The sequence below is a fragment of the Rana temporaria genome, chromosome 1, assembly GCF_905171775.1.
Source record: "Rana temporaria chromosome 1, aRanTem1.1, whole genome shotgun sequence".
In the NCBI taxonomy this organism is placed as follows: Eukaryota; Metazoa; Chordata; class Amphibia; order Anura; family Ranidae; genus Rana; species Rana temporaria.
Window position 1 is genome coordinate 73,212,769 of NC_053489.1, and position 18,186 is coordinate 73,230,954.

The 18,186-nt window shown below is 43.3% G+C and overlaps 1 protein-coding gene and 1 long non-coding RNA gene across 2 annotated transcripts in view; one reads left to right on the plus strand and one right to left on the minus strand.

The window, feature by feature from the left end:
- ITGA2 (integrin subunit alpha 2) overlaps positions 1 to 18,186 on the plus strand; it is a 232,354-nt gene that overhangs the window by 87,072 nt on the left and 127,096 nt on the right. Inside the window, exon 2 of the mRNA XM_040339318.1 lies at positions 824 to 947. Within this exon, the coding sequence (XP_040195252.1) occupies positions 824 to 947 (124 nt within the window). The remainder of the gene's footprint in view (positions 1 to 823; positions 948 to 18,186) is intronic.
- On the minus strand, positions 7,835 to 17,743 carry LOC120928214. The gene is made up of 2 exons (XR_005747179.1): positions 17,127 to 17,743; positions 7,835 to 9,245 (listed from the first exon to the last, which is right to left on the minus strand). It is a non-coding gene; the product is annotated as an uncharacterized LOC120928214 (long non-coding RNA).

Consider the following 18,186-nt stretch of genomic DNA (forward strand, 5'->3'; position numbering starts at 1 on the left):
CCGAGGACGCATATATGCGTACGCTCGGCGTGAAAGGGTTAATAAAACATTTTGCTTGTCTTGCAAAACGCTCTCAAACCAAGTTACTCTCAAACCAAGGTTTTACTGTAATTGGGTCTGTATTCTCTAAAAGGGGAACCAAAGGGGTGGAACCATGGGACAGGGCTTGGAGGTGGGTAAGGAACGGAGGCAAGTGGCGAATCGGAAGGAGGAAGTACCTGCTCCTATTCTTTGAGGAAACAAAAGCCCTGGTTGCAGCTACTGTACTTAATTTCATTTAGGTCTAACGTACATGGGTAGTTTTCATCAGTCTTCTGGACAACCATACTGTATATAACCACATAATTCCTATAATCATGAAATGTTGCTCATGGCCAAGGTTACGTTTGTCAGAAAAGCTTTTGATGGTCCGAGGAAGGAGCAGCATCCTTGGATACACAACCATGAGGCCCCGTACACACGGCCGAGGAACTCGACGTGCCAAGCACGTCGAGTTCCTCGTCGAGTTCTGGGATGAAGCCGCCGAGGAGCTCGGCGGGCCGCCGAGGAGCTCGGCGGGCCGCCTTCTCCCATAGAACAACGAGAAAATAGAGAACATGTTCTCTATTTTTTTTGTCGAGCTCCTCGGCGGCTCCATCGAGCCAAAACTGTACAGACGACAGAGTTTCTCGGCAGAATCCGGGTTTTGACCGAATTTCTCGGTGAATTCTGCCGAGAAACTCTGTCGTGTGTACGGGGCCTGACATCCAAAAACTGCATATGGAACACAGTAGATGTTTTTTTACACAATATATTCTCTTCAATATTTCATCTTTTCTTGCAGGCATTCTGCTGAAATTCTGCATGTCATACAATGTCGGTCTTTCCAGTAACAAAGTACTTTCTGGTCCAAAAGATGTACAGTTTGGTTATGCCATTCAGCAATTTAAAAATTCTGAGGGAAACTGGTAAGATTATTTTTGATTCGCCACAATGCATAGATATTTGAAACAAGTTACTTGTTAATCACTTATGTTCCTGTGTAGTAGGCCTAAACCTGCTCAAAAAATCTGAACTACCATGATGCAGTAAATTCTTTCAACACTTTGCTTTATGTAAACTGTGAAGCAATATAAATTGAACAGATTCCTCAATTCACACAGATCATATGAATGAACAATCTACAGATGAATGAACAGAATGATACAAAAGTAACAATATGTTACTATTGTATCTTTCTGTAGCATCTGCTTTTTTGAAGCTACCATCTCTATGTACACAATCATGCCAGATTTGATTAACCACTTCACCCGGAAGGTTTACTGCCCCTTGATCAGGCCATTTTTTGCGAGACAGCTAAAAACAAAAAAATACCGCAATTTTGAAAAAAACAAAAAAAAAACAATACTGTTTAATTTATGTTATAAAACATATCCAAATAAATCAAATTTCTTCATCAATTTAGGCCAATATGTATTCTGCTACATATGTTTGGTAGAAAAAATCCCAATAAGCGCATATTGATTGGTTTACACAAAAGTTGTAACATCTACAAACTATGAAAAGGAAAAAAGAGAATTGCGCTAATCTCAACAAATGGATAGTGAGCTGCTACACAACAATGTGACAAAAATTGAGCAAGTGATAAGAAAAAATATGTAGCGCTAATAATGCACACTCAATGTCACATAAGGTGACTGGAAACACAGATAAATGGTGTAAAAATATATGTGGAGTGAGGAAAACAAAAATAAATAAATATTAATGTGAAAATGGAAGTCCATCAATGGATATGCAGGATGCTGAAAAACATGTAGCCACATCGATCATCATGGACAGAACATTCTTCCCAACCATGTAAAGCAGGTGAAATACTCTTACCGGATCCACAGGATCTGCCTGTCAGCGACAGCAGATCGTGAAAGCATGGACTATCCCTGGCAGGATCAACTTGACTGGTCAGGAGGCTGGGTGATGAAGACCACACACTTGACCTGGGTGTAACCCAATAATCCTTGACTGGAACCTCTCAGTGGGTATGGATCAATCTGGATCAAACAAGGGTGAACCCAAAGGGGAAGAGAGGATGAACCCTCACTTCAAGCTGATGTGCCGTGATGGAAGGAAACATCCCCATAAGGGTAAAGGAGCACGATGGTGAAGCTTAGAACTTAATCCAGCAGATCATGCAAGGAAAAAAGAAAAAATGCTCCAAATGGTGCAGATCAAAAATGATAAGGTTTTATTGGAATAATACCAACACAATAATGACATAGAAGTGATCATGAAAATGTATAAAAGAAGAATAAAAGCAATATGAGGAGTAGGCGTACCAAGCCCTACGCATTTCGTCCTAAGGGACTTCAACTGGGGCATCTACCTGCTCCCCCATATTGCCATACATATATAATAAAATACTCCTAATTAGACTGGATAACGAACCAATCAGGTGAGTTACACAGTATGGGTCTGTGATTGGAGGAGAGTCAGTCACATGACGTGTAGGACTCACAGCCTCCAATCACAGACCAATCACATTGCAATATGTGTAAACCACATCCTAGGTCGACCACATCACTGGCCCATGACCTGGTAGTAATCTCCATATAACCAATGATATAGATTAAAAAGACCGCCAAAAGAAGAACATACCAACAGAGGAGGGGTTAAGGCACATGGTGTTACACACCCACATGTCCACCCGTCCTGCAACATTGATCGGATACATCTGACCAGAATAGCCAATAAAAACCCATATTGCAGTCTTAATAATCAAGCCAATGAGGTGAAGGGGGCGACATCACAGGGTACTCTCCCACAGGCACACATACCACCCACCATCCACCCCACATTCCAGCTGCCAACGGACATAGGCCTGCTGCACAAACACATATGTCGAATTCCCGCTATTGGGGACAACGACCGGCCGGTGTGTAGTGCAGAAACACGCATCTGCGCCGCACAAGTGACGTAACAACGTAAAACGACGCCATAGTCACGTGGAGCATGGAAATGGAACGCAGCGCAGCAAAGGGGCACAGCGATGGATTGCAGCGTGCCTGACCGTGCACACAACAAAGCAAAAAAACAATGCCTCGGTGTGACGTCATGACGCATTGGCGTCAGAAACGTCACACAATAGGCGGCGGTAAACGTAAGGACATATCAGATGGAGAACGTGGTCATAGCAATAAGCTAAAACACGTATAGTCCATATTGGGACAGGGCAGCGCCATCTAAGGAAAATACAAGGCACTGCACATACCCATATAGACTGGGATAAAGCTGCGCCATCTTGAGGATAACAGATAGCACTGCACCATCCAATAAATCTAAAAATATGGCTGTAAATCTATAAAAAGGAAAATAAATCCCACACAGATCTACCAAAAACATTGGAGCAAGAAAAGTCAACCTAAAATCATGGGATCAAAAATAGATAAAGGAAAAACAAAGATACACATGAATCCACGGGGGTGGCTAATATTCCCAAAAAAGGCGACAAATACAGGGACACATAGGCCACTAAGATAACATATTAGTGGTTAAGCCTTGTTAATGAAAGAGTTGATGTCCCATTCTACGTTCATACCAAAAGGTTGGTATGTACGTAGTTTGTGGATCCAATAAGTTTCCAGACGGGACACCCCCCTTATACGGGACTCACCTCTCCAGTGAGGGACACATTGGTCGATTACTGTAAATAGTGACGGGGAACACTATGATTGGTCTTACCCAATTTAATGTTAGCTATGTGTTCACTAACCCAAACCGTGAAAGTTCTAATAGTGCACCCGATATATTGTTTCTTGCAAGGGCAAGTTAGAAGGTACACAACATATTGCGTGGCGCACGTAGTGAAATGTTTAATCTGATATACCTGTAGGGTGACCATAGACTGAAAAGTCTCGCTCTTACGTCTACCACTGGTATTGTGTAAACACACCTTACACCTATGGCAGGGAAACAAAGCTTTACAGTCTTGAAAAAAAGTAACCCTTTTAGGGGGATCAATGACATTGGGCGCAATCTGTCCTTGAATAGATCTAGCGCCACTGGCAGGAAAGGGGTTAAAATCAGGGGCAATCAAATGGTTAAATGTGCTCTTAGGGAGTGCTTTGTAACTGTGTGAGGGATCCTTTGACTGGGGGAAGATAGAGATCTTTGTTCCTGTGAAGGAAAACAAGATCTTCATCTTCCCCTCTGACATAACTGCAGCCTGCCTTGTTTACATAAGCAGACCACTGTTTTGCCTCTCCTGAGAATGATTGGCATGTCCCGGTGGACATTGTATCTGCCGGACACGCTGATTGGCTTCTGCTGTGTCCAGTCACAGTGGGAGCTGGTTGTTGGCAGCGTGCGCCCCAGACCCAGGGCACAAAATCATGTATAGGTACGTGATTTCCCGCAGGAGGGGCAATCCTTAACAGGTTAACCAGTTGCTGACCACTAAGTGACGTTCCCGTACATCACTTACCACATGCACACTATGAGATCATAATGTCAACAAAGCTGTTATGAATTAATTGATTCATGAAAGCTGTGTTTTCTATGCTGTGATTGGGCCACAGCTATTACATGGTACCTGGACCAATCACAGCACCCTGTACCATGTGCTTACCTGTATCCAATAACAGATCACACCCATTCAAGACAGTGATCATCACTGTACCAGAAAAGTGTAAAAAAAAATACATTCCTGATCACAAGCCACAGAGTAGTTCAATGTTATTATGACACCGAAGTACTCTGATATAAGTATGTAAAAATTATTTATTTTTTAACATACTGAGTCAGTGTCGCTGATCACCGCCACGCCAGTCATATGATGGTACTGTAGTGCACTGGTTACAATCCCCCCAATCCACCTTCCCCTAGCAACAATAGAATCCCCAGCAATACTTCACCCCTCCCGAAATAATTGATCCTTCAGCAACGAGCTTGAATCGACTCTCCAGCATGCCCAATCACCCCATGCCAGGGGTGCAGAAACTGCATACCACTACATTCCCACTGAAAAAAAGCCATATACAGTATAAAATGTATATACAAAAATATAAGCCTATATGTTCCATTTAAAATAGTCTATTCACTTTTGATATGTATGTATGCTTCAAAACACATGTATGCTTCAAAATAAAAAAAAGATTATATTATTAGTTCAGTGCCAGATTTAGCTGAAACCCTATACTAATTAAAGGGGTTGTAAAGGTAAAAAAAAATCCCTAAATAGCTTCTTTCACCTTGGTGCAGTCCTCCTTCACTTACCTCATCCTTCCATTTTGCTTTTAAATGTCCTTATTTCTTCTGAGAAATCCTCACTTCCTGTTCTTCTGTCTGTAACTCCACACAGTAATGCAAGGCTTTCTCCCTGGTGTGGAGAAAGCCTCTCGAGGAGGGAGAGCAGGATAGTCAGGACACCCACTAACACACAGCTCCTTTCTCTATCTGCAAAGTAGAGGGCATCCTGACTCTCCTGCTCGCCCCCTCCTCCCTCAAGAAGCTTTCTCCACACCAGGGAGAAAGCCTTGCATTACTGTGTGTAGTTACAGACAGAAGAACAGGAAGTGAGGATTTCTCAGAATAAATAAGGACTTTTAAAAGCAAAATGGAAGGATGAGGTAAGTGAAGGAGGACTGCACTAAGGTAAAGGAAGCTAGTTAGGGATTTTTTTTTTTACCTTTACAACCCCTTTAATATAATAAACACAGAGCACACAATGATTTTGTTTAAATATAAGTTTACTAAATGGCCTCTGCTATCCCAATCTTTTCCCAACCTGTTATAATATCCCATAATAGGTATGTTCAAACATAACCTGGGAGCAATATTATAATTTGATGATGTCATAAGCATAAAGCACTGATTGGATATGTCCAAAACAAGTGTTCTTATGTGCGATGTATAGTAATCAAGTCTAATGCATACTTATTTATACAGCCTAGAGAAAAAAATGTGTTACAGAAATTATAGACATCTGATAAATATAATAAGGGTATAATATAAAATATAAGGATTAAAACATAATGATACAGAACTTACAAAAGTTAAAGTGATGGTTAACAATGTGTTTAAGAGTAAAACTGACTAATAAAATCTGCTGACTTGAGTCCCCAGTTCTGCAGACCAGATATAGGAGTAAAAAGAGGTGTCTTCAATGTTATTTTGTCATAGGACTTACTCAAAGGTATTGGAAGAAAGAGGTGGGACATGAACAGTTCAAGAAATATATTTCCATCACTGACTCAAAGAGATGTAAAAAGCCTTGGTACCTCCTCACTGCCTATTTTAACCCCTATTAATTCATACCACCACACTGCAAGCAAATGCGTTGTATGTGGTTCTGGGGTGGTTGTAGCATGGCACCATCCAGTAGAATGGGTCATGTTCAGTGGGCAGTACTGCCCACTGAATGTGATGGGGGGATCATTTTTTTTTGTTAGAACCTAGTTCAGCTGCTGGTGGAACTGGGGTTCCCTGGGCAGGGGGTTGTAGTTCCAGTGTCCACCAGTGGTTGGTTCCTAGCATTCAGTAGCTTCGAGTAATCAGTCTCCACCTGATGTTGGTTGCTGGGAGGGTATTTAAAGTGGTTGTAAAGGCAAAAGGTTTTGTATCAGGACACATATCTGTCCAGGGAGCCTGCAATGTCGGCACCCGAAACCGACCCGTCCATTGCTCTATATAAAAAGTTTTCATCTTGTTAAACGACTGGTTAGGCCAAGGGATTGGACTACCGTGTCTAACCTTTCGAGATACAACAGAACCTTTAGATCATTTTTGACTGTTGTTATCGTTGGTGGAGTAGATGATAGTTTTTAGTATCGCTTTACATAGTTACATATAGTTACATATAGTTACATAGTAGGTGAGGTTGAAAAAATACACAAGTCCATCAAGTTCAACCTATGTGTGTGATTCTATATGCAGCTAAAAGGCATAATATAGCCCACTCAGGGATGTAATAGTTGCAAGGTGTTTCAGATACGTCAGTTTTTTCTATGTAGCCAAATAGGCAAGTTGTCGTGTTTTTGGGAATAAGTACTGATACAATTCCAAAAATGTATCTCAGTATTTGATCCCAAAATATACTGAGATTTTCGAACATTCCCAAAACCGGTATAGTAAAGTTGGATGGAATGATGCCTGTAGTTCTACTTTAAGCATTTGCACAGCTGTCATGAATCTAATGGCAATGATGCGGTATTCTCCTGAAATACTTCAATCAGGAGAATGCTGCATTATGGCTACTATGACAATCATAGCAAATAAACATATTATACGTAATATGGTGATTAATCTTGAGGGCTGTACAAATGCTTAAGGCATTCACACAGCAGTGTTTTCATAAATAGTCTCCTTTAGGTGTATGATAATTAATTTTAACCTTAAACTAATGCATATCATGGTCGAAATAAATGCTCACATTCATTATTTGCATGCTCTAGAACTTTGGTTAAGCAGACTAAATGGCTGCCTGAACTTTGTAGATGGCAGATATTCTTTAAGGTGTTATTACTATTTATTGACCCTGGCCAGTTTTTGAGGAACCTACATAGTTACATAGTTACATAGTTAGTCAGGTTGAAAAAAGACACAAGTCCATCCAGTTCAACCACAAAAAAATAAAAAAACAAAATAAAAAACACAGTAAAATCCTATACACCCAACTCCATACCCACAGTTGATCCAGAGTAAGGCAAAAAACCCCAGCAGAGCATGATCCAATTTGCTACAGCAGGGGAAAAAATTCCTTCCTGATCCCCCGAGAGGCAATCGGATTTACCCTGGATCAACTTTACCTACTGTTAAATCCAATTTGGGGGTCTTAATTAAGACGATCAGATAAGATGGTAGATAAGATAATAAGGTGCTTTAATTAAGACATTGCAATGGAGAAAGACAACACAGATCTCGGCTACTATAAGCGAGTAAAAGTGAAAGTGTTTCTGAGCTTACAACTACAGGGGAAAACAATTTATACATATGAATATTCATAAGATATGGGTATGTATCAACTGTATTGTAGGCGTGATAAAGGTGTGATCGTATAGTTTTAGTCCAATCAAAGTCCATATCTTCTTTATAGCATGGGAACAGTTAAATGGGGGGTTACATCACGTGACTGGCAGAAAAACCTTATCCATGAGTCTTTGGTCAGTTCAAACTGGTTTAATAGAAAGTCTATTTTCAACTGGTCTTATCAGTCTTCTGTCTGATTCCCAAGGACAAAACGAAGAAGCTGTGAACATCTGTGAAAAAGCAAACAAAAGTGCATTATCAATCCTTAAAGTGAACGTCTATATTATATATCTATATTATCAGACCCCTATATTTTACTCATTTCCCTCCTCTTGGCCCCCATGTTGGGGTCACTACCATATCTTCCCTACCTAGTATGACACCAAAGGGTCCACAGTACTACTTCACATCTATGTGGAGTAAAGCTCTTCTTAGGGTGTATGTGGATACATATCTTTACTCATTCGTATCACCCAACTTGGTATCATACAAATTTGCTAATCTGACAATCTGAAAACACTCTATTTCTTCCTTGGGGGTCATCTCCCTCAGATCTAACTGTCATTGTATTTCACATTTAGCGCACCTGAAAAAAAATAAAAAATAAACAAGCAATCCTCTAACGATAATTCCTATGAGGACAAAAACATATCTGTTGAAGCCATGAGAATTTACCATATCTAAACAGTGTCATCTGAGTTTTTCATATTTCCTATCATAATGTCACATTGTATACCTCTTTTCCCTACTAAACAAGGAGGTATTCCAAAAGGCCTCAAGTTATATTTAGCATAAATATATGTAATGTATTTTCACAATAATACAACATTTGTGATATTCTTGACATACTAGTTTGGGCAGCCTTGTATTGCTTAAACTCAAAATGAAAGTAAACGAGTACTAGGTGTGTGCTTTTTTTTTTCTTCAACTGTCTGGCCTATGTGAACATATCTAGCAATTACTAAAATGGCTCCTTATGCCTGTCAGCATGTGTAATTTGTACAGGTGATTTTCCTCTATAGCCTTGACTAAGATCAAGCAAAGGCATAACAGTAGTTTACTCATCTTTTGAAATTAGCTGTACTTTCTTGCAATGGCTGGCATGTATCCACATCACTTTACAGCTGTAGCAGTTGTCAGGAACACTTGGTAGGGTCCTTCAGACTTTGGTCTCAAAGGTACTTTCACATATTCTTTTATTAGGACCCAATCATCTGGCTGTAAATCATGTGTTCCAATTTCTTGATCTAGAATTCAATCAAAAACAACTTGTGCATCGCAGTTAGTTGCTTGTATTAGACAATTACATAACAAAACAAAATCATTATACATTACAGCAGTCTGATGTGGAAAATACAACCCTGTCTTAGGTGGGCCCCCAAATAAAATCTCATTAGGGCTCAAATTCTCTGACCTATAAGTAGGGGTAATCCTGATGTTGTAAAGAACCAAAGGCAACAATTCTGGTCATTGTTTCCTTACTGACCTGTCTTTCCTTTCCCTGCATTAATTTGGCTAGCCTGTCTTTAATGATTCCTATATTTTTCTACCTTTCCTGAACTCTGAGGATTATAGAGGCATGAAAGGCCTGCTCAATTGCCAAGTCCCTGCATGTAATTTGCATGATCTGTCCAGTGAAATGTGTTCCTCTGTCATTCTCTAGGATTTCAGGGACTTCAAGCGGCATATTACTTCGGAAAGGAGTTTCCTTGCTGTTGTCTTGGCATTTGCTTTAGCCACCAGTCAGGCTTCTATTCAGCTTGAAAACATGTCTACGCACAACAAAACATATTGATATTGGCCTGATTTGGGCAATTAGATTTAATCAATCTGAAGTCTTTGGAAAAGGAATAGTGACTTGGCCAAATGTCTTTGTGTTACTCTGGTTGGTTTTCCTGGGTTATTTTTAGCACAGATAATGCATCCCTCAACAAAGTCTTGATATGCATTTCTGGAATATCGAATAAACCATCCAGCCTTGCTTATGTCTCTCTCCATTCCCTTAGGGCATACATGACTCTATGAGCTAGTGGCATGATCATCTTCTCCGTTTGAGACGGGACATATATTCCTTTTGCCTTGCACAAGTCCATCTTGATCCTTCTTTGTTCCGTCCCTTTACATGATTTTATTCCAATCGTCAGGTGCAGATTCTTGCAATTTCTTAACCACTTGATCACTGGGCACGAAAACCCCCTTAATCACCAGACCAATTTTCAGCTTTCGGTGCTCTCACAATTTGAATGACAATTACTCAGTCATACAACATTGTACCCATCTGAAATTTTTGTCCTTTTTTTCCCACAAATAGAGCTTTCTTTTGGTGGTATTTGATCACCTCTGCGGTTTTTATTTTTTGCGCTATAAAAGAAAAAAGACTGAAAATTCTGTAAAAAAAAAAAAAAAAATCTAGTTTCTGTCATATTAGCAGGTTATTTCTCACACACAGCATATGCATACTACAAATTACACCCCAAAACACATTCTGCTATTCCTCCCGAGTATAGCGATACCACATGTGTGCGACTTTTACACAGCGTGGCCACATAGAGAGGCCCAACATGCAGGGAGCACCATCAGGCGTTCTGGAGCACCCAGGCCAATTCTGACATTTCTCTCCTACATGTAAAAATCATCATTTATTTGCTAAAAAAATTACATAGAAACCCAAAACATTATATATGCTTTTTTTTCAAAGACCCTAGAGAATACAATGGCGGTTGTTGCAACTTTTTATCTTGCACGGTATTTTCGCAGCAATTTTTTGAACGCGTGTTTTTAAAAAAAAAACAGTTTTGTGCTTAAAAAAAAAAAAAACAGTAAAGTTAGCCCAATGTTTTTGCATAATATGAAAGATGAAGTTACGCCGAGTAAATAGATACCCAACATGTCACCCTTCAAAATTGCACACGCTCGTGAAATTGCGCCAAACGTTGCTACTTAAAAATCCCCATAGGCGACGTATTGCAAGGTATTGGAGTATTGAGGGTATTGCGGAGTATTGGGGGGGTATTGCAGAGTATGGGGGGGTATTGCAGAGTATGGGGGGGGTATTGCAGAGTATGGGGGGGGGTATTGCAGAGTATGGGGGGGGGTATTGCAGAGTATGGGGGGGGTATTGCAGAGTATGGGGGGGGGTATTGCAGAGTATGGGGGGGGGTATTGCAGAGTATGGGGGGGGTATTGCAGAGTATGGGGGGGGGTATTGCAGAGTATGGGTGGGTATTGCAGAGTATGGGGGGGTGGGTATTGCAGAGTATGGGTGGGTGGGTATTGCAGAGTATGGGGGGGTGGGTATTGCAGAGTAAAATAAAAAAAATGATGAGTGCAATACTCTGCAATACCCCACCCCATACTCTGCAATACCCCACCCCATACTCTGCAATACCCCACCCCATACTCTGCAATACCCACCCCCCCAGGGTGGGTATTGCAGAGTATGGGGTGGGGTATTGCAGAGTATGGGGTGGGGTATTGCAGAGTATGGGGTGGGGTATTGCAGAGTATTGCACTCATCATTATTTTTATTTTGCAGAGTATTGCGCAGGGATGGCTGGATCTGTGACTGCAATTGTCACAGATCCAGCCCACAGTGCGGCGGCTGCTGCTGCCGCCCGATCCCCCCCCCCCTCCCTCTCCTCTCACACTGTACCGAACGGTACAGAGAGGAGAGGGAGGAACCGGCGTCATTACATGACGCCGGTTTGTTTACAAGTGATCGCGCCGTCATTGGACGGCGCGATCACGTGGTAAGGAGCCGCTTCCATTGGCTCCTTACCGCGAGTGCTGTTGCTGCGGGTCCCGTAGACCCGGCGAGCACCGGCGATCGCGTGTGCGCGCCCGCTCGGGCGCGCACAACGCAGTCTCTGGGAGGACGTACATTGACGCCCTCCTAGAGTACAGGAACCGCTCTGTAGCCGTATTTTGGCTATAGGGCGGTTACCAACTGGTTAATCAGTTCCTTTACTTTCAGTATTTGTTCTTTTCTTTTCCTTCAATCTGTTACGGGCTTCTTCTTATTCCTTTGCAAAATCATTGATTAGGGTCACGATTGCTTCCATTGGTGTTTCGCAAGTCTTCCTGGCAGTATGATCAGACAACTGTTTCCTTTTTCTTCCATGGGTTGTCCTTCAGTATGTGCGTTGACCTTCGGGGTGGCTACTTTCTTTGGGAGGGTGACTGGTTCAAAAAGTTCTTGAACATAATTTCAGTTTTGAATTGGTTCTCTTGCAGCAGTTGTGAGTCTTCTGTTCTTCCTTATGGGTCCATAATCATGGATTACTTTGACAGCATGCTTGCTATCAGTGTAAATGTTGGCTGTTTGATCCTTTGCAGTCTCACTAGCTCTTGTGAGTGCTACCACTTTGGCAACCTGCGCTGAAAGTGATGAAGGGAGTAGTTGGATCTCAATCACTTCCTCCAATGTTGTCACCGCATATTCCATTCTTGGGACTCCATCTTTTGTACAGGCATGTACAGTAGGTGAACCCGATTTTGTGTCAATCTCGCTCTCTTTCTCGGCGAGATTGAGCACCTACGAGCTCCATCGCGGGAGCCAGCGCCGAGCTGGCTTGCCGCGATGGAGACAGAGCCGTCATAGAAGCGACGGGAGATCCGACTTGGATTCCCGCCAATTCTACACGTGTGCGGCGTTTGTTATGAATCCTGAGGGGGAAGTCCCCGCCGGATTTTAACTAAAAATCCGGCATGGGTCCCCCCTCAGGAGCATACCGGGCCCTTAGGTCTGTTATGGGTTGTAAGGAGAGCCCCCCCTACGCCGAAAAAACGGCGTAGGGGGTCCCCCTACAATCCATACCAGACCCGTATCCAAAGCACGCTACCCGGCCAGCCAGGAAGGGAGTGGGGACGAGCGAGCGCCCCCCCCCCCCCTCCTGAGCCGTACCAGGCTGCATGCCCTCAACATGGGGGGGTTGGGTGCTCTGGGGCAGGGGGGCGCACTGCGGCCCCCCCCCACCTCAGAGCACCCTGTCCCCATGTTGATGAGGACAGGGCCCCTTCCCGACAACCCTGGCCGTTGGTTGTCGGGGTATGCGGGCGGGAGGCTTATCGGAATCTGGGAGCCCCCTTTAATAAGGGGGCCCCCAGATACCGGCCCCCCACCCTAAGTGAATGAGTATGGGGTACATCGTACCCCTACCCATTCACCTGCAAGAAAAGTGGTAAAAACACAAATAAACCACACAGTGTATTAAAATATTTTATTTTTCTGCTCCGGAGGCCCCCCCTGTCTTCTTTATTAGCTCTTTTACCAGGGGGAGCTTCTTCTTTGACGTCTTCGGGTGGGTGGGGGCCGCCGTCTGGTTCTCTTCCACCGCCGGGGGGGTGGCTTTTAAAAAAGCCCCCACTCCCCCGGCGGGTTTCCTCCGGCGTCTTCGGCGGGGCTCTTCTTCTTCCGCTATCCCGACGGGTCTTCTCCGCTATCCGGGGGGTCTCGCCGCTCTCCGCTGTTGACTCGTCGCACCCCGGTTCTTCGTCTCGCAGTCCGGTCCCTTCTTCCGTGCTGTACGTCTTCTTCCGCGCTGTGACGTCATGTTCTTCACTTCTCTTCTTCTCCCGATGTTGACTCGCCGGTCCTCCTCGCTGAAATGACGGATGCGCGCCTTGCATCGGACCTATATAGGCCTCACAGTCCCATCATGCTCTGTACCTACCCATGTGATACCTACCCACGTGGGTAGGTATCACATGGGTAGGTACAGAGCATGATGGGACTGTGAGGCCTATATAGGTCCGATGCAAGGCGCGCATCCGTCATTTCAGCGAGGAGGACCGGCGAGTCAACATCGGGAGAAGAAGAGAAGTGAAGAACATGACGTCACAGCGCGGAAGAAGACGTACAGCACGGAAGAAGGGACCGGACTGCGAGACGAAGAACCGGGGTGCGACGAGTCAACAGCGGAGAGCGGCGAGACCCCCCGGATAGCGGAGAAGACCCGTCGGGATAGCGGAAGAAGAAGAGCCCCGCCGAAGACGCCGGAGGAAACCCGCCGGGGGGGTGGGGGCTTTTTTAAAAGCCACCCCCCCGGCGGTGGAAGAGAACCAGACGGCGGCCCCCACCCACCCGAAGACGTCAAAGAAGAAGCTCCCCCTGGTAAAAGAGCTAATAAAGAAGACAGGGGGGGCCTCCGGAGCAGAAAAATAAAATATTTTAATACACTGTGTGGTTTATTTGTGTTTTTACCACTTTTCTTGCAGGTGAATGGGTAGGGGTACGATGTACCCCATACTCATTCACTTAGGGTGGGGGGCCGGTATCTGGGGGCCCCCTTATTAAAGGGGGCTCCCAGATTCCGATAAGCCTCCCGCCCGCATACCCCGACAACCAACGGCCAGGGTTGTCGGGAAGGGGCCCTGTCCTCATCAACATGGGGACAGGGTGCTCTGAGGTGGGGGGGCCGCAGTGCGCCCCCCTGCCCCAGAGCACCCAACCCCCCCATGTTGAGGGCATGCAGCCTGGTACGGCTCAGGAGGGGGGGGGGGCGCTCGCTCGTCCCCACTCCCTTCCTGGCTGGCCGGGTAGCGTGCTTTGGATACGGGTCTGGTATGGATCGTAGGGGGACCCCCTACGCCGTTTTTTCGGCGTAGGGGGGCTCTCCTTACAACCCATAACAGACCTAAGGGCCCGGTATGCTCCTGAGGGGGGACCCATGCCGGATTTTTAGTTAAAATCCGGCGGGGACTTCCCCTTCAGGATTCATAACAAACGCCGCACACGTGTAGAATTGGCGGGAATCCAAGTCGGATCTCCCGTCGCTTCTATGACGCGCTTGCTGGGATGTGCTGTCACTATTCCAGTGAGTGCAAGATGTCGGCGAGATCTCGGCACCATGTCGCCGAGTATCAGCGCGACGCTGTCGTGCTAAAAGCACAATATCACAAACACCTACTGTACCGTCCACAAACAGGTTTAGATAGATGAGGATTTTTAAGAGTAGTGTCCTTTACTGGGGAAATTTGCTGCATTTCTTCTTCCATGAGTTTTAAGCAGATCTGGTCACCCTCCTCTTTGAGGTTTTCTTCTCTCTCTAGGAAAAAGCTGGCAAGCTTGATTGTAGTACATCTTTTCACTTCCATTTCTCCTAATTCAAGCGGTATTGCTTCATAACATCCATTCCAAAGCATGTCTTCTCTTTTGTACAGCACCACTGTCACGGGTTGCAGCTGCAGTTTTCTTTTTGTGTTCTTCCCACAGCATGGATCTTGGTGCATCCACCAGCCAAATCTATTTTATACATGGCTTGAAAAGGGTTGCAGTCAACAGGGCAGGATGAAAAGGTTTTACACCATTTAAGAATGCAGGATACAGAAAACGTGACAACAATCTTCTGGAAAGTCAACCTTCAGAGAAAGACTGTTCAGACAAATTGGACATCTCTTAGTTGAACTTAATTCTAAAGTACTGGCACCAGTCCCATCTTTGCCTTCGTCACCATCTTTTTCTTCATGTTGCTGGTTTTTCAGATGAGCATAAACGCTTGCTCCTCATCCTTCCCACTAAACCTAATAATGTCATTTATCTCAGCAGGATCAGAAATTAATGCAACCATAAAATCACCATCCAAACAAAGGCTATCATAGCTTTGATTCCTCAACTGCAATTCTGTTATTCCATCATAACGTTAGTTGAAGTGGAAAGCGTAATGTTACAAACATTCTTTACCATCCGTCTCAGACATGCACAAATTAACTTCTGTGCGCTCAGAAAGTTCATGCTGCTTTACTATTCATTCATCATCTCTCTTTCTTCTGCTTGCATCTGTCAGGCAATCTGCATTTTCTGGCCAATCCTGCCACAATTCTAGCATTTCCTGGTTTCTTTTTGAGAAACAGCTCCTTGACCATCATATTGGGCTACAAAAGCATTCAGCCTTTTCTCTTTTCTCACATCCAGCAATCCTCATTAATAATTCTACAACATTCTGTCCACTTTCTTCATAATCCAATTCACATTAAACCTTTTCCTCTTATAGATAAACTTGCCTTTCTCCACTTTCATGTTTACTAGCTTAGAATGGAGAGCTAAACATTTAAATATTTATAATAATCATGGCTACCGTTTCTTTCTTTGTTTAAAATGAACCCAAGAGTTACATAACAAAAACTAACAATTTTAACTAGGATTCCACATTGCCACATAATTAAACATTTCTTAGATATTCAGAACTATCTGGCTCCTTTACTCCAGGTATTTGAAGGGGGGAACATCTCACTCTTTTCTTCACACACTAACCCAAGCACAAAGGAGGGGGGAGGAAACTGCAAAAAGCAACAGGCTGGTCTCATCATTATCTTACAATCATCCAAAAGTAGAATTGATTTTCTGCTTCTCAAACATTTATATAACAATGGCATTGCCTGGTCTAATTCTCTAACTTTGACAGGCTCATAATTAGTTAGTTTCATCATGTTGCATACTTTCAAAAATACACATTGTACATTTTTAATTACCTTATTCAACTCTGTCATAAAAATGAACATACACAGATACCCAATTTGATCATAACTCCTGCAGGTACTAGATCAGCTCTGTTCAGCCTATAATAGTCTTGGTGTCATCTTAACCACTGTCCACATCTGTCTGTCATGTCAGTCATAGGACTTACTTGTGCCACTTCTACCTTTCCCGGTTTGAAAGGTCCATGGGAGCACCGTACTCCCAATTTAGAGAACTCACTCTCGAGTCTCTACTTAAAAATGTATGGGTCGTCACCCAAAATTTCTCCTGGGCTACACACAGTAGCCATCAAATGGCACTTTATTACACTTGGCCACACAGGCCTTACTCGCCACACAGGCTCACTACTACAGTCCTCTGGTCAGACCTTTTCACAAGTCTCATAAAACTATTGACACCCCAAGCATATAAACAAAACATTAGCGATCCTCCAACAATGATTACTATAGACTCTATTATTTCTGCAACAAGTGAAGTAGAGGAGTTATTTGGGTCAAACTGTGTAGCATTTACATTACTCTGGTTTGCATCAATTTTATCTCACCATCTCATCAAAGAAAAACAAACACATCAGACGTCAGCCAATAGACTTCAGACACCGACTGGTACTTGCCGTGGTGGGCAGAAAGAGTAAGAATAAAGGTTTTCTTACCGTGGCCACTGGTTCTGCCCACCATGGGTTTCCCGTCTCTTTGGTCGGAAGTCCAACGGAACTGAATCCGAGTCACAGGCACCAGCTGTTAAATCCAATTTGGGGGTCTTAATTAAGACGATCAGATAAGATGGTAGATAAGATAATAAGGTGCTTTAATTAAGACATTGCAATGGAGAAAGACAACACAGATCTCGGCTACTATAAGCGAGTAAAAGTGAAAGTGTTTCTGAGCTTACAACTACAGGGGAAAACAATTTATACATATGAATATTCATAAGATATGGGTATGTATCAACTGTATTGTAGGCGTGATAAAGGTGTGATCGTATAGTTTTAGTCCAATCAAAGTCCATATCTTCTTTATAGCATGGGAACAGTTAAATGGGGGGTTACATCACGTGACTGGCAGAAAAACCTTATCCATGAGTCTTTGGTCAGTTCAAACTGGTTTAATAGAAAGTCTATTTTCAACTGGTCTTATCAGTCTTCTGTCTGATTCCCAAGGACAAAACGAAGAAGCTGTGAACATCTGTGAAAAAGCAAACAAAAGTGCATTATCAATCCTTAAAGTGAACGTCTATATTATATATCTATATTATCAGACCCCTATATTTTACTCACTACAAATCTTAGTACTCAGTTATATTCTGTACATTTAGGAAAGAATCCAGGCCTTTCTTAAAGCAATCTACTGAGCTGGCCAGAACCACCTCTGGAGGGAGTCTGTTCCACATTTTCACAGCTCTTACTGTGAAAAAACCTTTCCATATTTGGAGGTGAAATCTCTTTTCCTCTAGACGTAAAGAGTGCCCCCTTGTCCTCAGTGTTGACCGTAAAGTGAATAAAGTAAAGTGAATAACCTAAACAAATCTCCCCAGATAGGAGCATCACTTGATGACCTATAGGCATTTTCCTGTGTTTAGACATGTTAAGGGTCTTTCTCACTGATGTCAATGTTAAACTAAGTCCCCATCTGGGTGTCTTTAGCTTACATAAAGTCTGCAGGGGTTTTCAGTTGAATCACACATTAAGTTTTATTGGGTTCAGCTGTTTTCAA